At 36.0% G+C, this 24071-nt stretch overlaps 1 protein-coding gene across 2 annotated transcripts in view; it reads right to left on the reverse strand.

The window, feature by feature from the left end:
- Positions 1-3769: 3769 nt before the first annotated feature.
- LOC112625323 (alcohol dehydrogenase 1B) overlaps positions 3770-24071 on the reverse strand; it is a 58288-nt gene continuing 37986 nt past the window's right edge. The window contains exons 1-9 of one of the 2 annotated variants that reach the window (XM_025386588.1): positions 18884-19269; positions 15538-15639; positions 14821-14959; positions 12996-13083; positions 12679-12898; positions 10610-10870; positions 8171-8306; positions 7455-7593; positions 3770-4669 (exon numbers count right to left, since the gene is read on the reverse strand). In XM_025386588.1, the coding sequence (XP_025242373.1) occupies positions 4645-4669; positions 7455-7593; positions 8171-8306; positions 10610-10870; positions 12679-12898; positions 12996-13083; positions 14821-14959; positions 15538-15639; positions 18884-18901 (1128 nt within the window). In that variant the 5' untranslated portion in view covers positions 18902-19269 and the 3' untranslated portion in view covers positions 3770-4644. Of the gene's footprint in view, positions 4670-7454; positions 7594-8170; positions 8307-10609; positions 10871-12678; positions 12899-12995; positions 13084-14820; positions 14960-15537; positions 15640-18883; positions 19270-24071 lie in introns of those variants that run through there. The other variant, XM_025386589.1, reaches the window with a different exon arrangement.

Below are 24071 nucleotides of genomic sequence, written 5' to 3' on the forward strand. Positions count from 1 at the left end.
GAGTTATACAAATAGTGTGCTTGTCGCAATATAAAGCTATCTAAAAACTAAAGAGTTCTTTAATGGTGGAGAGTTTTTTCCTTTTTGAAGTTAAAACATAAATTTTTGTAAAAAACACAAATGATTACTATTTATACCTAACATTTATGGAGTGCTGACTATGCTAGCTTTTGAGCATACATTGCCTCATTTAGTGCAATGCTTAGCATTAACTTATGAGGTAAATACCATTGCTGTGCACATTGTACAGATGAAGACACTGAGGTTTAGAGAGATTGCATAAATTTCCCAACGTAACACAGCAAGTAGTGGGGCCAGGATTCCAGGAAGCCTAACTCTGGAGTTTAACAACCGAAAGAATAATAATAACTAATATCCTTGTCACTCTCAGCATGTGCCAGTTGCTGTTCCAAATGGTTCAAATTATGTATTCATGTAAACCTCAGAATAACTCTATGAGGTATGTTCTAATATTATTTTCATTTTATAGACATATATTTTGTATGTGTATGTCAGCCTTAAAGCCACTTTTGAGTTTTTTAGCATATGTTTTGAGAACATGTCAACTTTATATCCATTTAAATTGCTTGAGACACAGCATGATTGTTTATATAGTCACTGGAAATTTTATTCCCAGCTGTGTATCTCCCTGGAGTCTTTGACTTACTCCCATGTGGGGAGGAGGTGCTTTGCATCTGGACACACCTGCCATCCTGGAGCCTCCCCACCCTCATCCTGGGAATCCCTTCCCTCTCCCCAGGGTGAGAGTGTCAACTTGTCAGATATCACATTTTTCTTTGAATTAATTATCAGTTTGGGGGAACTTCATTAGTTATCTTCTGGAGAAAAGGTACACCAAGGCATACATTTATTGAGCTCTTTTATGTTTCTATTGGATTTCTATTCTGCTGGGATGATTTTCAATTCTCAATTGCCCTCTTCGGCCCCGGAGTGTTGGCAGCTGGGCATGTGTCTTCTAAACAGAAACTTCCAAAATCATCCTTTGAAAAATCTGACCAGCCCAAGAGAAAATACCCACCCTTACTGACTTTATATTCCCCAGCAATTAATCCCACCAGATAGCTCTATAGTGAGTCTCACATGACACTGATGCCACCCATGTTTCAGAGCTTCCCAATAGCTCATTAGTGCCCCATCCTGCAACAGAAGACAACCAAGATCATTAGACATGTGGAGTGATTCTAGCTTTGTAATAGGAAAGATAGAAACATAGCAAAGAAAATAGAAGTTGGAAGAAATAATCCATGAAGTGAAAAAATACAAAATCTTTTTAAAAGCTATTAATATTTGCAAAGAGAAAAGATATGATATACATGAAAGAAGACTATAATATCATAAAAATCTCTTGAGAATTGAGGCCGGGTGCGGTGACTCACGCCTGTAATCCCAGCACTTTGGGAGGCCGAGGTGAGCAGATCACAAGGTCAGGAGATCGAGACCTCCCGGCTATCACGGTGAAACCCCGTCTCTACTAAAAAAAAAAAAAAAAAAAAAAGAAAAAAAAAATTAGCCTGCCGTGGTGGCGGGCGCCTGTCGTCCCAGCTACTCTGGAGGCTGAGGCGGGAAAATGGCGTGAACCAGGGAGGCGGAGCTTGCAGTGAGCGGAGATCGCGCCACTGCACTCCAGCCTGGGGGATAGAGTGAGGCACCTTCTGAAAAAAAATAAAAATAAAAATAAAAATAAAATAAATAAAGAAAAAAGAAAAAGAAAAAATCCATTTATAAGCCACTTGGGAGATAAAAGGCAAAATCCAGGACTACCCAGGTAACTCTAAGAGCTTGTTCGCATTAATGTTGCAAGTCTGATAGCCAAAAATCTATTTGACCTTGTAATAATTTCATGTTTAATAGCTCTAAAAGTTTTCTATTAAGGCCTATGAGAATTTTCTTACATCCAGACTTATATGTTTGCCATTGATAATCCTAGGTTCCTGAATGATCCAGTAAGAAAAACATTTCTATGACTCTATGAGCACTATCATCCCAAGGCTTTAGAGGTGGCTGTGATAGTTTATATTATTTTGACGTTTATTTGGTCAGAAATATTTTTAAGTAATTAAAATCTCCATTACAATACCTTTAAATTATTTCACAATTACATATACATGTTGGCAGCTAGAATCTTTCATTACTGTTTCTTCATAAGGTAAAAAAGTAATACAATCATAAATCTCATCATAACTGACAATATTGATGTGAAGCTCCTACAAATGATTAAAGAATGTGATTGATATTCTTGAAGAAATTGTTAAAGAAAGTTGATTGTCCTGCCTCTATTCAAGACTTTCAAAAATAGTATGTAAAGAAATTACATAATTTTGTTCAAAACAGTTATGATTCAAAAGTTAACTTTAGTTCTTCAACTCTTCAGATCCAGTTTCTCAGGGGAACAGCCTGTTTCACACATTTCTATGTCTCCCTGCTCATATGAACCTATATACTAATAAATAGGAATTTTAATTTGTTTTGTTTTGTCTTCCACAAAAATTGGATCATATAATAACACATTATTCTGTACTTGCTTTTTATACTTTCTGATGCATCATAGTAATTTCTCCAGATTTTTAGATACAATTTTTTTTTTTGAAATGAGGACTTGCTTTGTTGCCCAAGCTGTAGTGCGATGGTGCCTTCATGGCTGACTGCAACCTGTGCCTCCTGGCTCCAGCGATCCTCCCACCTCAGCCTCCCAAGTAGCTGGGACTACAGTTGTGTGCCACTATGCCTGGCTAATTTTTGTGTTTTTTTTGTAGAGACAGGTTTTTGCCATGTTGCCCAGGCTGGTCTAGAACTCTTGAGCTCAAGTGATCCACCTGCCTTGGCCTCCCAAAGCACTGGGGTTACAGGTATGAGCCACCATGCCCAGTCTCCTATTTTTTTTTTTTTATAAGATCAACTTACCATTCAAAATAAGGAGTTATCATTCCTTATTCTGTCAATCAGTCAGCCACTTTAAAAATTTTTGTTTCTTCTGCAAGTAAGGCTATAGCTAATGGCCTTGTTTCTATAGTCTTATACACAAGTATAATTACAGAGTTGATTCTCAAGTGTGATATTGCTTGGGCTATGCATGTTTAAAATATTAATAAAACTCACAAATTGTTTGTCAGAAACCTACGACAATGCACATTTCTACCAACCGTGTAAGCTAATAGGTAAGCAGTAATATCTCATTTTGCTTTATTTATTTTTGACCACTTCCAAGGCTCAGTGCCATTTAATATGCTATTTTGCCATTTTAATTTCCTCCTCCATGAATTTCCATCATTGTTCATTTTCCTCTTCGGTTGTCTATTTTTAAATGAAAAAGCACCAGGATTTTAGAAATATCTTTTTTTTGGTCATATATATGAAAACATTTTTTTCTTGTCTATATTTTTAAATTATTTTTTAATACCAGAATTTAAATTTTTCTCCATGCTCAGAATTTCATTTCAAATATGTTCATGATATTATTGAAGTCAACCCCCAACTTTATTTGTTTTCATATATCATGAGAAGTCAAAGAATCAAAGCAATATATTCTCACAACCATGCACATTTTCTCCCTGTCTTGTTCATTCCTGTGTCTGTCACTCTCATAATCCTGTTTCAGCACCTATGAAGGCACTTCTGTGCAATACTTGGTTACAGACCTAGCCAATAATTTCTACACTGGAATATATATACATATTTTATGTAGGTGTTTGTCCCATTTCTCAGTTACCAATTTTACATTCTGAGTTCACAGCATTTGCCACCCCATCTCTACACTTAAAGCCACCATATAGCTTTTAATTACTTTATACGCATTTTCAGTCATCATCTAAATAATCATTTATAGCCATAAACTAATACTATTTAGTCAAGGAAGTACTTTTGTGAGCAAAAATTACAGATTTCTTGAACATGATTCCAGGAATAGTTCAGTTTTTACAATTAGTAATTGAGCCTTTGTCATATGAAGCAAGAAATCTGCTATTATTTTTAAAAATCAATTGTACATCAACCATAAAGAAATAGTATAAAAGCCATAAAAACACTACCCTTTATTGCAGTAAAATGTGGGACATTTTATTTGAGTTCCCAAGAAATTTCTTGTATTTAGAACTCTTGGACCTTCACTACTTGTAAATATGAGTCTATCCTTTACCTTACCATAGCTTTTACCCTAGGGATTTGGTACATTTTATTTAAAAAAGGAAAATGCCGACAGTGAAAATTGAGATAGAGGTAGGAGATTTCAAGCACAGTGGCCCAGCAGGTGTGTGTTCAGGGCAAGTGAAGGTTCCCCTCCACTGGATTCAATGACTAAAGATTATGAAGGTACCAAAAATGCAAGAAGTCACAGGAAATATTTTTCCTCAATGGCAAAGATGACACAGTAGAATGGTTAAGAAGGACAGTTTATTGGCTTCAATTTCCCAGCTGCTGTTCAACACTTTATTTAATTTTCACTTGAATTTTAAATTTTTGCTTGAAAAATAATTTCCCATCAATTTCCATTTCTTTAGAAAGCCCCTATGTGTAATTTATTGAATACATCTCTGAAGAGCAGAATTATGATATTTCCCAGCTGTTGCTCCAGATCATGTAGAGTAGAGGAGGATGAAGACTGCTACAAGGGAAGGCATCTGTATTGCCTCAAAACGTCAGGACGGTACGGATACTGCAATAGGAAAGAAGAGACTTGTTAACATTTAGACAACCCACATGCTTCCATGTGAGAGTCCAAGGAGCATTTGAGTTGTCTTAGTGAAAATCTGTCTGTGATCCCAGCTACGCTATTTATACATTTGGTTCAAGTCAAAGGAAATTCATCCTCTTTGGTTTTCTCTTGTTTTTTATTTTTTTATTTTTTTATTTTTATTTATTCTCTAATCTTAATCTCACTCACAACATTCTGAATATGCCTGTCATTTAGACTTCAATTCTACATTAGCATCTTCAAAAAATCATTTTTGCATGCCCACGTCCCTAGTATAATAAGGAATATAAAACAACACTAGATAATAACTTGCAGTAAGTTCTTACTATTTGTCACTTTCTTTCTGCATTTTCTTAAACTTCAACCTAAACATCAACACTAGGAGGTAGGTTTCCATATTATTTCTGTTTTAGAGATTATAAAAACTGAGACTTAGAAAGATTTATAACTTGCTCTGGTAGCACATCTAGTATGGAGTGTTGGGATTCAAACCCAAATACAAATTTGCAAAAATCATAAGATGATGGATAACTTGCCTGAAAGAACTGATAATTTAACAAAGTTAAGACCATGCTGGAAATTTAAAAGACCTTTGATACAGAGATGTTTAAGGATTCTTAGAAGTAGAGAATAAAGTCGATTTGTATTAATTCTAAGATTCTTCATTCTTGTGAAGATTACAAATGGAACATTTACACTAGAACTAATGCCCTTTCTATAAACCAACTTCTCATGAATAAATATTTTTAGAAAATGGTAGTTTTTGTGACTCTTTAATAATTTTAATTTTTAACATATATATGTATATGCATATGCATATATGAGAAAAATATATGCACATAATTCAGGGAATGCAAGACAGCAGAAAGAAGAAAGTAAAACTAATCCATAATTTCCCAACCTAGAAATAATAATTCTCAATGTTTTCCTGAATTTCTATGAACTTTTTCTAGAAATATGTGCATGTTTTACTGTTTTTGATGAAAATTTGAGACATTGCATATACAATATATACAATTTATATTCTTCATTAAATGAGACTAAAATTACATCATGAGAATTTCCCAATGTAGTCATTTCTTCTTGGTGGTTTCATTCATTTCTAATAGATGACTGGAATTTATGAATTTATTTTCCTTGTGTTGAACTTTAGAATGTTTCTAAAGTTCTAATGAGTAAACATATATGTATATTTGAATAGTTGATTATTTCTGTAGAATAGGTTTCTAGAAATGGAATTGCTGAAGCAAATGATTCAGTTATTTTTTTAAGGGTTTCTGATACATATTACCAAATTGCTCTTCCAGAAGTATGTATCAATTACTACTGAAAGTACATGAAAGTGCCCAACTCACCTTATTCTTACCAATATTCAATATTACAATTTTAAATCTTTGCTTATTGATAGGATTAATTATATTTACATATGCATATTACTATATGACATTCTCATAAAATGAATTTAGGCATGCCTCATGACTTCTTATGTTGCTCAACACTGTCCTCTGGTTTTGTTCATCTCTATATTTGCCATCATCTTTTCAATCTTATGATGATGATCCCAATGATGATATTGACAATGATAACTAACGTTTGATGACTACTGTTTTCCATATGTACACGCGCTTTTGAGGGACAGTGTGGTTCAATAGAAAGTGAATAGATTTGCTAATAACAAGATCTACTTTTGAATCCTGACTCCCCTTACTACCACTTGATGATTTTGGCAAAGTCATGTCTTTTCTGTGTCTCAGTTTCTCTTCCCTAAGATAGTGAGATAGAGACTGACACTGAGCACTGTTTGGAAATCACATGAGATAATGCAGGTAAGATACTTAGTAGAATAGCCGGTGGTCTGTGAGTGCTAGTTTCTTTCCTTCCTCAAGAATGTTGTCAGTTAAAGTATCTAGTATAATGATTGTATGAATGCCAAAGAAATACTATTTAAAGTTGAAAATCTCATGAAAATAAGTGTGGGATAGCACAAAAATCTCAGACTCTGGACTAGAAGACAAAGGTTAGATATAACTGCCTGTTTCCAGTTGTGCCTCATGTAAATGCAGGTGACAAAATGCATTTTATTAGCTGGTTGTAACTGTTAAATGTTAGAGATAGAAAATAGAATTGGCTTATTTTTCTAAGCTTCGGAGAAAATTTATGACAAACATTTAAAATAGTGCTTAGTACTCTTCTCTTTTATGATAACTTATATTGGTAAAAAAAAGTTTTCTTAAACTACAAAAGAAAAAGAGAAAAACTAGTATTATCTACCTAGAAAACAATTCCAATGTAGTTCCACCTACTCCTGCAATGAAATTGTCGAAGACGTCCTGAAAATTATTTAAATATGCAGACACTTAGTGTCAGCTTTACATAGGTAGAAGGATGAGGATTCAAAGTCACCATGTTATAATTATGGTTGTTTAAACAGACTTATTTTTTGTGTTTTTTTTTTTTTGTTTTTTTTTGGCAAACGTGAGTGTTCTCTTTTAAGGAAGGCTGAGTGGCTCAGATCATTCAGATTTGCAGTAATCAACATAATTTGACTTCAGCAGAATAGGAAATGCAAAGCAACTGGTTTCAGCTTCTCACAGTATGATCCTACAAGTGCTCCATGCAAAGACTGAACAGGTAATGGAGAACCAAGAGACTATTTTCTCTCATCCTTCCACCTTTTTCATTCTCTGCTAGACAATCCCCTGTGGTAGAAAAAAAAAGCAAAACAGAAAACTAACTTAAACTCTACCTTTTCCCAGAGCGAAGCAGGTCAAAGCCTTCATTTATTTTTTCAAAAGGTAAAACATGGGTTATTAATGCGTCCAGTGAAAACTTCTTAGCCATAAAATCAGCCACAAGTTTTGGGATACCTTCTCTACTCTTAAAGCCTGAAAAGAAAACAGTATCATTGTTGATTCGACCAGGGTCAGTAGAAGAATTGAAGAAATTTTCCATATAAATACAAGTTTAGAAAAGGTGCTGCATTTCAGACTGCTATAACTGAGGATAAGAAGAGATAGAGTACTTCAATATGCTTTTACAGTGCCTTGACGTAAAACAAATCACAGATAAAGTTTCTTAGTTCTTTGGTCTCTCACATAGAAATAATAGTACAGATGTTTATGCCCAAAATTGAGGAGCAAATTTATCGGTTGTCTAAATTTGGGCGTAGATATGAAATATTGTTGTAGATTTCCATGTTCTACTAAAAATGTCCATGCCTTACACAGTCACAAGTACAAAAACAGATGGAGATAAAAGATCCTAGGTTATGGTGACAACAGAAGAGTTTATATTGGGACCTTCTGTCTGCATTAGTTCCATATCTAGTTGATTTGGAGACTGTAGATAGAAAAGGAATTTTAATTTATTTTTGATTTGTTTTCAAAACCGTGCCTTGTCAATTGTAGAAGTGGAGATATATTGATGTTAATGAGAATTTGGCACTTGAGCCCAACTACATACCACCATAAACAGCCCCCTTCCAGGTGCGTCCAGTCAGTAGCAGCATAGGGTTTATTGAGAGGTTCTGGGAATCAGGAGGTACCCCTACGATGACGCTTGTGCCACATGCCTCATGACAACATAACAGGGAAGCCATCTGGAATAAAGTGAATATTTGGCATCTTTAACGTGGAGTGGCATAGTTTTTACTCATAATGCACAATACCATGTAATAGGCTTAACTGGATTGTGAGTGTGTAGAGGAAAGAGATTATGTCTTTTGCTCCTTCATTCCCCTTTTTTGCATAGGATAGTGCTTTGGATTTAGGAAATGCCCAGAAAGTGTTTTTTTTTTTAATGAAAGAATGGATGAATAAATTGGAGTGCATTTAGTTCTTCCTAATAAAGGAATAAGGAGGCAGACATCATTATAAACATACATAAAGCGTAAAATTTCATCATCACGTAATTCTCAGGGATCTGTGAGTTGGTTAAATCATTTTTCATTGATTTATTACATAGGTATTTTGAACCCAGTACTTTCAACCAGATATTTTGACGGTGAACAAGATAAATGATTACATCACTGAAATTTGTCTCTTGTCCTTTTGATGGTCTCCTTCTTAAGTGGATTCCTATTCTACTGTCCATTTCTCAAATGGACATGTTTTAAATATTGTTTTATTACTTCCCCAAATACATATTGGTTTTACATTAAAATACACTGATTATTTGGAAACCTCAAGAGACAGTTCAGAAAATGTTTTCTAGTCAGCTTTTGGAACACGTTCTGTATTTAGAAAATGGTTTAGGATCCCTGTAGTATATAATGATTAGTTCTTTGATTTTGGATTCTGACCTTTGGAAGACCACACATCCTCAGAACATGTGGCTGTCAGACATTTGGTATCTTGAGATAAAGATAAGGTACGTTCGAGTTCCACATGAGAAAATGGATGAAAATATGGAAATAGAGCATAAAGAGAAAAGCTGTAGCCCTGGAAAATGTTGAATTCTTTTGACATTTTATTCCTCTGTGGCATCTGTCCCAGGTCAAGGCTGCCGAGAGCTTTGATCTTAGGGTGCCACTCCCTGTTACCCACACTGCTGGACCTTCTAGAAAACCTCAGCAATGGAAATTTGTTGGTTTCTGGAGACTTTTTGAGTAGGGTTCTAGAGAATTCTGGGTAGGTGAAATATAGCTAGAGATCTGTTTCCCATTGCAATTGATATTTGTAACTGTTTGGAAGAAATACCATGTAATAAGCCAAAGATGATGTAAGCACTGCAAGATTAGAAATAGTATTTCATATCAATAATGCCAACTGAGGCTGGGTGTGGTGGCCCGTGCCTATACTCTCAGCACTTTTGGAGGTTGAGGTAGGAGAATCGCTTGAGTCCCGGGGGTTGAGGCTGCAGTGAGTTATAATTATGCCACTGCACTTCAGCCTAGGTGACAGAGTGAGACCCTGTCTCAAAAACCAAAAAAACTAAAAAAAAAAAAAAAAAAAGACAGCTGATATTTATCGGGAGTTTACTATATGACAGGCAGCACTGCGCTAAGTATATCACATGCGTTGTCTCATATAATCTATAAGCAATGCTATGAGATGCATAGCTTTTAAACTTTGGGGGGTGGTAAAGTCTATTGACTTTTCTTTTTTTCTATTTTCTTTCCTTTTTTTTTTTGAGACGGAGTTTCACTATGTCATCCAGGCTGGAGTGCAATGGTGCGATCTTGGCTCACTGCAACCTCCGCCTCCTGGGTTCAAGTGATTGTCTTGCCTCAGCCTCCGGAGTAGCTGGGATTGCAGGTATGTGCTACACCACCATACCTGGCTAATTTTTGTATTTTTAGTAGAGACTGTTGACTTTTCAAAGTATTCAGTCCAACTAGTATTGGGTACTAGCTATGTGCCAGGCACTGTCCCGTTTCTGTGATAAAATACAGTGATGTCTCAAAGCAGTCAATTTCCTTAGGGCATATTGTTGTTAATAAAACAGCAGTTGGCCTAAAATTGCTCATTTCTTTTGGCCAAATAGTAACATGTTAAAAATTTGGAATTTATTAAGAACATATGCAAAATTATTGAGCCATTTTTTTAAGAATGTGGGAGAAAAATAGAACATTTCAATTTGAGAACAGAATTTGTATTATTTATGTTTACTTGAACTTACAGTCTTTAACTAAAAATTAATAAAGTAAATCTGTAAATGCTCAGTTAAGAAAAACAAGCCCTTTTCTTTTCCTCTAGAGGAAATATGACTTGAGACAGGTTTGCATAGTTGATGGAAGAAAAGATTTCCCGTAACAAAAATTAAACAAGCCAGGTAACAGATGATGGGAAATTTCCGTTCATCATTAAAAATATCCTTTATACATAGAACATATATTTTGCTGCCTAAATGCATCTTCCAGGTTGCAGAGACAGAAATCTCAGGGCATATCGTGGTACATACCATGGTATCAAGCCGACCGATGACTTCAAACGAAAAATCCACACCTCCATCAGTCATTTCCTTTAGCACCTCCTGGATGGGTTTCTTGTAGTCTTGAGGGTTGATGCATTCAGTGGCACCCAACTCTTTGGCCTTTGCAAATTTGTCCTTGTTGATGTCCACCGCAATGATTCTGGCTGCTCCAGCTGCTTTGCAGCCCATAACAGCAGATAGGCCGACTCCTCCCAGGCCAAACACAGCACAGACAGAGCCTGGGGTGACCTATGTTTTCAGAAAATGCAAAAATGGATTAAGTAATGATTGTTAGAAAGTGCCTAAGCTTTATAAAGTGCCATGCCTACGTGTTTATCAAGAGCTACTCAGACTCTTCTGTCCAACCTTTTATCAAAATCTCTTCTGACTTCGGTTGCTTTATTTTTAAATTCAAGGGGATGAACTAGTTGAGTGGTTGTCAAACTGATGCATATTAGATTCTTCTGGGGAGCTTTACAAACTATCCCACTGTCCAGGTCATAGCCCTTGTCAATTAAATGAGAATCTCTGCAGGTGGAACTCAGTTCCCAGGTGACTCCAATGGGAAGGTCAGGCTGGAAACCAGGGGACTGGATGATCTTTGAGATCCAGATGGCAGTGATTACAATCTTGAAGGGACTCTCGATTGCTGAAATCCTATGATAGTTAGCTTCAATATCTCATACATACACAAAGGCAATATTTGGAAAATAAAATTAGTGGAAAAGGCTACTCCAGGAGCCTGAAAAATATTCCACTTAAACTCTCAGTAATTAACGCCTTGGTTCATTTATGTTCAGTAGTTGTGACCAGTATATCCCTGCTTTAAAAATACACTAGCGAACAACACAGCAATGAAACATTTGTCTCTATGTCAATAATAAATACAATCTACTGTTATGAGTAGCCTCATCTTCTGTCTTGGGTAGGCTCTCTTTGACCACCTGCTAACACGGATGAGGCAACTGAACAAGGGACTAAGTGCTAAAGTCAGAAATTTGGAAAAGATGCCTTCTGAATTTTTTTTTTTGGTTGGCTAGTGGTTATTTATTAAACCTGGTCTCCCACAGTCAGTCTTCATTGTGGGTAACATGCTTTCCTGTCCCAGGTAATCTCATCCTTCTATTCCCTTAAGGGTGTCTATTCACTCATTCATTCACCAAGTGTTATTCATACTATGGGGACAACACCATTTTCTACCTTACTTAGAAAAATATAAGACTCGTGACTGTGATTTTAAAACACTAATAATTATGTATTGCGAGCTAAGATTCAGCAGGATATTTGAAAAAGATATTTTAATCTCAGCTCTCATATTAAAAAGATATTTTAGTCTCCGCACTGAGACTGTGGTCGAATATCTTTATAACTCTGGAGCTCTGTTTCATGAAATAAAGCATACTACTAGATTTTCAGCCTACTCAGATGAGGAGCCTTTAAAGAATTTCTGCTTGAAATTTACCACTTCTGAAATATATGTGTGTGTTCATGGCAGGGGAGTTCGTTTTAGCAGTGAAATCCCATAATGAGTGAATTACGCATCACTGAAGCTTCATTACTTTCCGTCTAAGAATCCACAGAGTGGGTGAGCCTTGCTTTGGAAGTGCATCAGGTAAGGTTTTGGACTCTACTGTTGATCCTAATTCTGGGAGTAGAGGATCCACAGACTAGATGCTCCTCAAGGGCAAACGCTTATTTCATTTACTTTTGCTATCTCAGAACCTAGCAGAAACTCTGGTGCCTGAGGCTTGTATAGGTGCTAATTGTTGAATGAATTACTACATGAGTTCTCAGGCCTAAAATTTCATGCTCCCATAAACAGCAAATTCAGAGGAAAAATTATTGTAAACGACATCTTTACTCTTAACAACTTTTTATCTGCAATAAATTGGTGAAATTTCTAGCATGCACTCTCAATTCTTTCTGGGTCATTTTTGTACTCATAATCGACACTTCAAGTCTACAAAAATAATCTATGATTCTTGCAAGAAATTGCTTCACTTTTGGTTCCTGACAGTCTGAATGTAAGCAGTTTTCTTATCCATTGTCATTCCCACCTTGGCAACATTAACTGCAGACCCATAACCAGTCGAAAATCCACAGCCAATGAGGCAGACTTTCTCCAGGGGCGAGGCTGCATCAATTTTGGCCACTGCATTCTCATCCACCACCGTGTACTGGGAGAAGGTGCTGGTGCCAACGAAGTGGTGAATGGGCTTCCCCCTGCAGGTGAATCTCCTGGTGCCATCCTGCAGGGTCCCCCGAGGATTGCTCAGACTGGGCAGTGCAATATACAGACACACAAAGGCTTGAGACAGGATTATAACTAATGTGCAAACTCAAAGTCTGTGTAAAGAGAGCATCAGAAACCTACTCATTTTTCACACAGTAGTTGCCTTCTGGGCTTTTACAAACTCTGCATTTTCCACACTGAGGAGTAAAGAGCGGGATGACTTTATCACCTGGAGAGGAATAAAACAAGTTCTTCTTAAATTTCTATGCAGGAATTAATACAGCAAAAACTTAAAGCTCAGGTGTATTGATTAGAAGCATGTTTCTTTAACAGTCTTTAAGGATTAGAGTTCAATCATAATTATGTCATTTTTCAATGCCTGCCACAGCATTGTTTTCAGTTTGGGTTTATAAGTGCCTGAGGATTCCTAAAGAGAAAACACAAATGTGGGAGATCCCACAGATTAAAAAAATTGCTTCCTCTGTATTAATAGTTAACTTTTATGCAGTGTACTGATTTCTCCTGGAGGCTTTGCAAATATCATTATATTTAAACTTTAATTAAATCTTAAATATTCTTACTATAAATACAAATTTTAGTTGAAAGTCATCTATTATAGGGCCCGTAGATATTGGGAAGATCTGGTATTTTGTAAAATATTGATTTAAAATACATACGAGAATTTTGAACCAATTCTTGGCTTTTCAAAGTGATTGTGCTTATCTTTTTTATGAAATGAATGCTTTAAAAAAATTCTAGGTTTTTTTTTCTCCAGAAAAACTAACAAAAATGAGACAAAGAAGAATTCCAGAAATTTCTCTGAAAGCTTCAGCCCTTCACAAGAAGTTAGGCACTTTCTTTTAGGATAAGAATTGACTTACAAATATTTTTAGCTGATAATTTGTGAATTATCTACTTTTCCTGTTGTGGTGGAGGGAGTAGGGGTAAAAAGTAAGGCTGCCATTTTGTTGTTAATTTATTTCTAGCTAAAAGAAATAGAGCTAAAACCTAATTTGGACAGTTTATTTTATTATTTTCTGTTCACAGTTTAAATTGGTATTTGGTAAGGGGGCAGGGTGAATCTACAGGCTAAAGTGATTTTTAAGAATTAAATATAATTTTTATTTTCAATCACCTATGCTATACATTCCACATGATCAAGAAAAATGGTTGGTGCATTAACATTTTATAGGTAAAGTTTATGTGAAAATGATAGTATGGCAATGTCCTAGTTATTAACCCTTTGCTTCTAAAAGTATTTATATTAATACGTAAGATTAGGGTAAAATAAATATTGAAGATAAAATAATTAGTAATCTGTAACCAGTTGCATTTAAGCATGGCTAAAGGTAATAAGGCAGATATTGTTGATGGCGGGACGTTTCCTTCTATGTTTCTTTCATTTCCTTTCACCTAGCCTGTTTCATTGATTCCATGCTCAGGAAGAGAGACCATGTTGGAAAAGGAAACTGGTGAAGGAGCAGCATAGGTCACCTAAGAAAAGGTCATGTTTATTCAGCCGTAACCACGCAGCCTCCATTTTGTGAACTCAGCACTGAACAGTTTCTATATTTAAGTTTTTTCCCTCCTTCCGTTTCTACTTCTGTCTGGGCCCTGACAGAAGACAGTGTACAGCAACACTAACACGGAAGTTACTAGATTATGAATGCCACACTGGTAGGCACTGTGTCCCTTTTGATCCTCACGTATATCCAGGCTCTAACCTGGTGCCTGGCGTCTAGTAGATACTCAGTACATAATGGTTGAAGGGTAGAATACATGCCTGCCTGAAGACATACATGCTTGAGTCAGGCAGGCAGAGAGGGAAAGAGGAAACCCCTGAAGTCCTGGCTGCGCGGTGACCTTCTGCAAGCCCTTCTGTCTCTCGTTGCCTCGGTTTCCTCATCCAGGCTGGGAAATCCTGGGATGGTGAACCAAGCGTGTTCCCTGAGTGTGAATCCTGTACCTGGTTTGACTGTAGTCACCCCTTCTCCAACACTTTCCACGATGCCGGCTGCCTCATGGCCTAAAATCGCAGGAAGGGGGCTCACCAGGTTGCCACTAACCACGTGGTCATCTGTGCGACAGATTCCTACAGCCACCATCTACAGAATAAAGAGAAGATGTTCAGATTCAGAAAAGATTGTAACTAGATAAATATAACATACCCAAATTCCTGAAATTGTGCTTCTAAAATATATTCAAGGGTTTTGCTAATACTCCCTACTAATCCTAAATATGAAAGATTCGGTTTATCCTCAAGGTTATTCAGTCTAAAACCCGTCTCTACCTCCCCTTCTTGAATTAAACAATTTAGAATAATCTGAAATATTTAAGTCTTATACAAGAATGCACGCTTTAAAAAACAAGTAGAAATAGCAAGGTAACACTTGGAAAATAATGTTAATTGATTTTGAAGTCTTGATAAATATCCATTGGAATTTTTTTCTGTACAAACATATAAATTCTTTTGTATTTTACTGGAATTATACTGTATGTACTCTTTGATCACTTTTTAAACATTTAAAATTTATATTTATACCTTTCCTTGACAACAAATGTAATTTTATTTTCTGGATGATCATATAAGATATGCCTTTTAGCGGATTTTTTGATGTTTCCATTTTAATATTCTCTGAGTTTTTTAAATGTAAAATGAAATACAAATGGAAAAATATTTCACCTTAATGCGAACTTCATAAGCCTTAGGAGGTGCAACCTCCACATCCTCAATGGAAAAGGGTTTCTTTACCTCCCATAGCACAGCTGCTTTGCATTTGATTACCTAGAAAATCAAACAGAGAGATGGTGACAGTGTTTTCCCACTCTTGAAGTCAGAAATTGTGTCTTTTCATCTTTGTACATGTAATATTGGGTCCCATGTCTGGTACCTAACAAGTGCTCCATGGAAATGAAGTACTCTGGTTTATAAAGAGAATAAAAGTATCTTTTTAAAAAGCAATAACATAAGGAAAGCTAAACAAAGTATAATAAGACATTGAGAAAGACGGAATATATTTATTTAGGCCATTTTTATGCTGTTGTATTTTTCTCTGAAGGTGTTTATTCCTGATATTTCCTAATGCTGTCCTGAAAATGCTTGTTTACCCACAACTGTTGGCTGACACATGAAGTTAGAAGTCACCTTTATTTTGCTGACAGAGTCAGTATCTGTCTCCATAACATAAACTGCTTTCTTGCTCAATTTTCTGCTTAGGCCAAAAGGATCTGACTATAAGAACAGTTATACGGGTTTACCTTCCTGCGTACGATGATGTTTCTTTCTCTCCCTATTTGCTTATTGTCGTCTTTCAATTTTCTCTCTCCACCACTTCTGTGCGCTACTTGTTTCCTATTCATTTGAAACTTATCTTTGGCAGCCTGTTTTGTAATCTAATTTATGTGTAGAGACTCTTTCCAGCTTAGATTTGAGCCAAATATTATAGAGATTAGAGTTGGTGGTATGTGTGTGTGTGTGCGCACGTATGTGTGTATAGACTCAGACCCACACATGTATATTTTAAAACTGAAGAAACAGTGTGTTTGAATTTCTGTCTAGCAGAGGTTATCCATAGATGTTCTTAAAAAGAAAGTTCAGCATATATTTCTAGTGCTTGGCAGTATACTGTAAAAACCGTCTTCACTGTGGTAAAGCATGTATAGTTTGCAGAGCCCTTTCTAGAGAGAATCAACATAATTGCAAATATAATTAAAAATTCAATTGAGATTTATTTTTCTGCCAATTCATTTTCATTATTTATTTGTCAAATATTTCAACTTTGTCGGATGTTCAACATGGTCAATGCCAAAATAAATATCAGAATACTTAGACAGAAGGTACTAATAGTAGGAAGTTTCTTATTATTAGGTGCTTATGATGTGACAGGCGCATTGTGGCTTGTGCTGGGTAAATTATATGCATTATTTTTATTTTAAAATTTATTCATTGATTGATTTTTAATTTCAATAGGTTTTGGGGTACAGGTGGTTTTTGGTTACATGGATAAGTTCTTTAGCGGTGATTTCTGAGATTTTGGTGCACCCCTCACCCGAACAGTGTAGACTGAACCCAATATGCAGTCTTTTATCTCTCATTCCCCCTACTGCCATTTTACCTCAGTCCCCAAAGTTCCTTATATCATTCTTATCCTTTATGTCCTCACAGTTTAGCTGCCACTTTTAAGTGAGAACATTGGATATCTGGTGTTCCATTCCTGAGTTACTTCACTTAGAATAATGGCCTCCAGCTCCATCCAAGTTGCTGCAAAGGCCGTTATTTCATCTGTTTTACAGCTAAGTAGTATTCCGTGGTGTACATGTACCACATTTTGTTTATCCACTTGTTAGTTGATGGGCATTTAAGTTGATTCCATATTCTTGCAATTGCAAATTGTGCTGCTATAAACAATGAGCATTATTTTTAAACCTGACAAGGCTGCTACCAGGACAGTACTATTGAATTATTGGCTTATTTTACAGCTGAAATAATTGAGAATCAAATGACTCAGTGATTGAATAATTTTCCCGAAGTCTCAAAGCTGGCTGTACAGAGAATAACAATTAATCTAGCCTCACATTTTGAGTACTCTGTGATGTTAAAAAGTTAGCAAAAAGTTAAATAACAATAATAATGATAGTGGCTAATATTTATTTAAATATTAATATTTAATAGTGGCTAATATTTAATCATGTACCAGATATGATTCTAAGTGCTTTACAGTATTCATTTAATTCTCAAAACTACTTCATGAAATAGATGTTAGTATTGTCACCATTTAGCATTTGAGGGAAATAAAATGCAGGATCGGTAAACACAAATGAAATGCTGTCAAAAAGCTAAGCTATTGATGTTGCACCCAAGAGGGGAGGATTGTCTATTTCATCAGTTATTATTTTCATTAATATAGTTGGTTTATACTTTTGCTCTATGAACTCATTATTTTAAGTTGAGTTTGGTAAATTTGAATTTTCTTTATTTTAGTAATTTTCTATTAGGAATGTAAATATTAATTAGTAATAAATGGAAGTAAAGTGAGGTGGAATAAGAACAGTAACAATGGGCTATTGGTGATTTCCAACCGGTCTTATTGATATGAACCTGTTTGTCACACAACGTAGAGAGAAGCCTCAGAACCTTTAAATTGAATTATCATGGTGAGATATTTTACTGTGTGGTACACTCCTAACACAACAAATGACTGGAAATAGTTGCACAGGTTTATGTAATTAAACAATTAAAAAATATCAATTGATTATATTGAATGACCACATGCACCTGTAAACTTATTGAACAAATAAGCGCACATTTATAGAAGAAAAAAACAAATATCTGTATTCCTAGTGCTAAGTGATTCAAATTGTATTATTATTCAAATTGTATTATTAGTTTTCTGTGAAACCATATTAACTTTTATATGGGGAAGATACTGTTCCATAGGATTTTTGTGGAAATTTCCGGAATTGTATCATAATGGACCCCTTTTAATCAGAATTTGTATGTTGATGTCTTGCTTAACCTTAATGATTCTAATGCTGTGAGATCAAAGAGCATTTTGTAATATATTTTATAGTAAGGTTGAAGGATATTTGAGTCTTCTGAATCAAATTCTTCTCATCAAACTTCTGTCAGACAACTTTCTTGTGTTCATAAAAATATGAATACAAATAACACATTTGAATTATAGTGTCTTATTATAAAGATAACTTGCGATTAAAGACTTTTCTAACTTTAGATTTACAAATCAGTCATTAGTTTGGAATAAACTATCATATTTGCAAATTTATTTAATGTAGGAAATAAAGACTTAATAGATACAGGTTTTATACATTCCTGTTGAAGATATTTAAGAATAGCTTATTTCCACTGCAGTTCAGTATACATTACATATTGAGGTGTATATTGCATATCATATTTCAGTGTATCATTTCTAATTTAGATAATAATTTTAAATTATTCATCAAATACTGTATTCCTTTCTTTGTTATACTGATGAGAATATATTACCAACAGTAATATATTTTTTGCTTACTTTTCCTGCTGTGCTCATGTTGTTTCTGTCTTCTCTGCAGACCAGGAGACTGATGAGTCTTTGTGGATTTCTTCTCTGCTTGAGTGCATAAAGCAGATGTATTGCACAGATATTTATTTTGTTGCTTGTGTAACATCCAATTCCAATTCCACACGTGACCGATGTCTTTAAGCCACACCCATTGGATTATTCTCAGACTGTCAAAACAAAGAAAAGGGTACTGAACCAGCCCTCAAAATATTGACTTTCAAATTCCAGATAAGATTTTGTTTTCATTAGGTTAAATATTAAGTTAAGTGATAAATTGTAATCACTTTCTCTTTTCCTCACTCTCCCCCCCAGCCTCTGGAATTCCTCGTTTCTCTTCTCTCAATCCCACATTGGTCGTTTTGCCTTGTATGCTCTTTGTCTGCACTAAGCTGCAACTTTGAATTCACATGGGGTGGCTACGAAGGAAGAGGAGTAAGGAAACAGGAAAAACGAAGTAGGGCAGAGAGAGCACCCTGGTTGTCTTTAAAGCAGAGAATCAGACTCCCAATTAGTCACAGCAAAGGGGATCACTGTGCCTGGCAATTCTGCTTGACTCAAAACTAGTAAGTATGGACTGAACCCCTCCCTGTGTCAGGCACTAAGTTGGGTCCAGTGGAGTAGCAGTAATGAATAAGACATGACCTCTGCCTGTGCCAAGAGACAGTATGGGGCAACAGTGATGGCATGGCTTTTGGGACCAGGCCAACCCTATTCCTTACTTGTTCTGTGTACTTGGACTTATTATTTCACTGAATTTTTTTTGCCTTAGTTTCCTTATCTGTAAGATGAAGATGAATAATGGCATCATTTTAAAGGACTGTTTAGTGAATAAAGGAAAAATCCATGTAAAACACTCATCATGGAGTTTGGCAGATAGGAGTACCCTCCAAAATGTCAGCTGCAATTATTATTCATAAAAGGAAGTTCACGGTTTATGGGGAAAAGACACACAGGCAACCAAGTCTACATATCAGCCTGACTGGGAAGTGCCCTATCACAGGGGTCAGTTAGTGCTTTGGGAACAGAGACAGAGTTGCTATTCAGAATGAAGGACTCGGGAGACATTGTAGAGGAACAGACATTTGAGGTAGATTTTAAATAATTGTGAGAAATGGAGCAAAATCCTCACTGGATCATTTCCATTGCCCTTTGATCAGTGTAACAAGTATCCTCATGACTTTCCAAGAATAGGAGTTTACCCACACTTGGAGGCATCATAAAACTATACAGGCAACTATTTAATTAGATATAATCTGTCAATATGAACATGTTAGCACAAAGGACATATTTCTCTAAAATTGCCAAGGGAACACTTCAGTAAGCTTTAATTATGTAGGCACTGAGACTCACACCAAGAACGAGAAACATTCACCCAATGGAAAAGCAAAGGAGGTCCTACAATTTCAGTTGCTTCTCATTTGGAAAGGTATAAGGGAAAGGAGATAGCCCCAGATAACCTGGCTTTAGCCTTCTCATCCAACTATTTCTCCCCATTCTCCAATACAAGGCCCATGCTCTTTAGAAGCTTCTATCTCTGTGGTCCTCCAAAGAGGAATCCATTCCTTACTCAAGCTCTTGCTCATCATGCTCTTTCTCTTCCCTCTGTCTCTTTGGCCCATTCAAATCCTACCCAAACTTTGAGAGCCACAAGGTCTCTTGAGAGCCGACCTTGAGAGCCAACAAGGTCGCCCTTGTGGAGGTATATTAACTCCATCTCACAGTTGTGCTTCACTTCTCTCCATCCCTGTCATACTAGCATCCCTCCTGTGGTTTTAGGGTCTATTCCCTTTTGTTGCCATTTATATTTAGTGTAGAGACAAGTCTCCTAAATTCTACTGGAAATTTCTGGTCAGGGATGTTTTTAAATTTCATTTAAATCATCAGCTGTACCTAGTTTCATGTGTAGAATAGGTGTTTAATGAAATATTGTTGAATTCTCGTGCTCCTTTATGTTAGGACAGGCACTGTTCTATAAGCAGTCCAATAATAGAGAAGATTCAGTGTCTCCTTTTTAAGAGATTACATGTTAGCAGTGGGATTGGCTGTGTTCAGGTAGAGAAGATAGAGAACCCTCCTGTGAAGCAGGAAGTGGTCAGTGCCAGGAGAAAGTTAAACATGGAATCAAAAGAGGAAGACCCTACTTCGTCTTTGCATTGTGCACTCTCAGCTCTTAACTTAATGCATGGCACAGGGTGATCGTTCGGATATTTGTTGACTAAATTAAATGAATGACATCTAATTTGAGAGTGAGGAAGCCTTGAAAGAAAGATATTTTATTAAGATTTAGTAAGAAAGATGAGTTGCAATTGAGAGGTATAGATCCAATCAACATATGGACAAATAATCTTGAAAACATTTTTCTCCCCTAGTACCTCCTTTTATACATTTTTCTGTTTAAACCTCTCTCACACCTATAGACAGAGCATTTGAAGGAATTATAGCCACTACCACCTTGTTTTCAAGGCCCTAATGGATTTGGAAATGTGATATCCACTTATGAGCTTCCATCGCTTCATGAACACATGGCTCCATGAACTGCCAAAAGCACTTTGGGACAAACTCCATAGAGCCAGGAGATCTTTCTTAATACCATCTGGCAGCTACTCTGTGCTTACTCTTTGCCCCACCTTCTAAAAGTTTAAATGGCTGTGGGGGGAGGAGCAGTTGTCACATGATTGAGTGTCAGTGTTCTAGTATCAGAGGGCCATGGCAGGCCTGGAGCAACATCTGGAATGTCCAAAGATAACCCTGTCAATCTCTAGGGGTCACAGGGCATCACTTTCCTCTGCTTCTTTCTCTGTGTGTGTCTCTGTAAGCCAGCCCAATTCTATATTACATTTCCACCAATTACTATATCCTAAATTCAGCTTATCCAGAGAGATGATATGTTTGGTTCTGTTTGGGTCAGCAATCCCCTGTGTGCTAGGCAGAATAATGGCCCTCAAAGATGTCCACTCCTAACCCCTGGAATCTAGGATTATGTTGCTTTACATGGAAAAAAATGGATTTTGTAGATGTGATTCAGTTAAAGGTCTTGAGATGGGAAGATTAGCTTGGATTATCCAGGTGAACCTAATCTAATCTTATGACTTCTTAAAACTGGAGAGCTTTTCCAGGTTGTGCTCAAAGAGGGAGATGTGTCTACCCACAGACCGTAGACGGCCATGTTTGCTACAGAAGTGTGTTAATTTTCTCTTACTGATGTAACAAATTACCACAAGTGCTCTTGAAGGTTAGTGGAAGGCAAGGACTGGCATCTCTAATATAATTGTACAGGTAATGATGAGTAGTGCGAAGATATCACTCCAAAGCCTCGAGAAGGACAGACTAGCATCTCTGTAAGAGATCCAACTGTCTCCTTTTCTCCATGGGCCAATAATTTACCTCAATCTAAGAAATAATGTTGTAACTGGCAGAAAGTGTCTTCAGTACAAATTCTTCATTTTGGGGGTTAAATCATTTGGCAAAATGGGAAGACTAACATTATTGTAAAGATTGCTGGAAAAATTGTAACATTTCATGTATGTGCATAAATAACAGTCTTTAAAGCATTTTTGGGGATGAGGTGGAAAATTAAGAGTGGGAAAGGGACTTTAGTAGCAATAAATAGAACTTGAGAATGAAATAGCTATAGAAATAATCTATAGAATATTACAATAAATAGAATAAATTTTAAGTTCCTAGAGGAATTTTTGAAAATACCCACACTCAAAGCCATGAATTCTTTCTCAATTAGCATTTCATTTTGATTTTGGTACTGAAGCCAAAGATGTTGAGGGAGCTGAAATGCTTCCTGGACTGGCTGTGGTTGTGGAGCCTGGAATTCTGCCATGAAGAGCATGTGTGAGAGAGCAAAATGTTTGTGTACTTTCCTTATGTGAAGGAGTCGGGAAATAATCTAAGAAGCCCAATCCAAAAGCAAAGATGTTCTATCCAGTCTTCTCTGTGAGATCCAAACTATAAACCATCTGAATGTTCCACGAATGATTTACTAATGTATTTTAAATGAGTTATTGATGCATTTTAAGTTATTCTGATGATGTGCTTGGAAGATGCTTAAAAGTATATTTACTGAGATGATGTGGGAATATCAAGTGTTTATTAAAACAATACAAAGTAATACAAATGATATGGTTGTCACAATATAAAAATATCTAAAACTAAAGAGTTCTTTAATAGTGGAGAATTTTTTCCTTTTCAAAATTAAAAGTTTTTTTTTTTTTTGTAAAAAATACAACAGATTACTATCAATATCTAACATTCATGGAGTGCTGACCTTGCTCATTTCTGTGCACACATTGCCTCACTTATAGCACTGTTTAGCATTAACTTATCAGGTAGATACCATTGTCATGCACATTTTACAGATGAAGACATTGAGGTTTAGAGAGATTGCATAGATTTCCTAATGTAACACAGTTAGTGGTGGAGCCAGGATCCCAGGAAGCCTAACTCCAGAGTTTAATAACCTAAATATCAATAAAATAGCTAATATCCTTGTCACTCTCAGTATGTGCCACTTTCTGTTCTAAATGCTTTACAATTAACAGATCATGTAAACCTCACAATAACACTATGAGGCAGATTCTACTATTACCATTTTACACAAAATGATATAACACATTAAAAATATGTATTTTGTATATCTTTATCAGCCTTAAAGACACTTTTGAGTTTTTTAGCATATTTTCCCAGAACATGTCAATTTTATTTCCATTTAAATTGCTTGAGATATGGCATGATGCCATAGTCCCTGGAAATTTTATTCCCAGCTGTGTATCTCCCTGGAGTCTTTGACTTACTCCCATGTTGGGAGGAGGTGGTTTGCATCTGGCCATGCCTGCCATCCTGGAGCCTCCCCACCCTCGTCCTGGGGAATCCCTTCCCTCTTCTCAGGGTGACAGCATCAGCTTCTCAGATACCACATCATTCTTTGAATTAATTTATCAGTTTGGGGGCACTTCATTAGTTATCTTCTGGAGGAAAAGGTACACCAAGGGGTAAATTTATTGAAATCTTTTGTTTCTATTGGATTTCTACTCTGCAGTGATGAGTTTTAATTCTCAAGAATTTTTTATGGCATCATATTCTTCTTTCCTGTGTATAATATCTTTTTACAAATATTATTAACAGCTTTTAGAAAGATTTTGTATTTTTT

The sequence above is a fragment of the Theropithecus gelada genome, chromosome 5, assembly GCF_003255815.1.
Source record: "Theropithecus gelada isolate Dixy chromosome 5, Tgel_1.0, whole genome shotgun sequence".
Taxonomy (NCBI): Eukaryota; Metazoa; Chordata; class Mammalia; order Primates; family Cercopithecidae; genus Theropithecus; species Theropithecus gelada.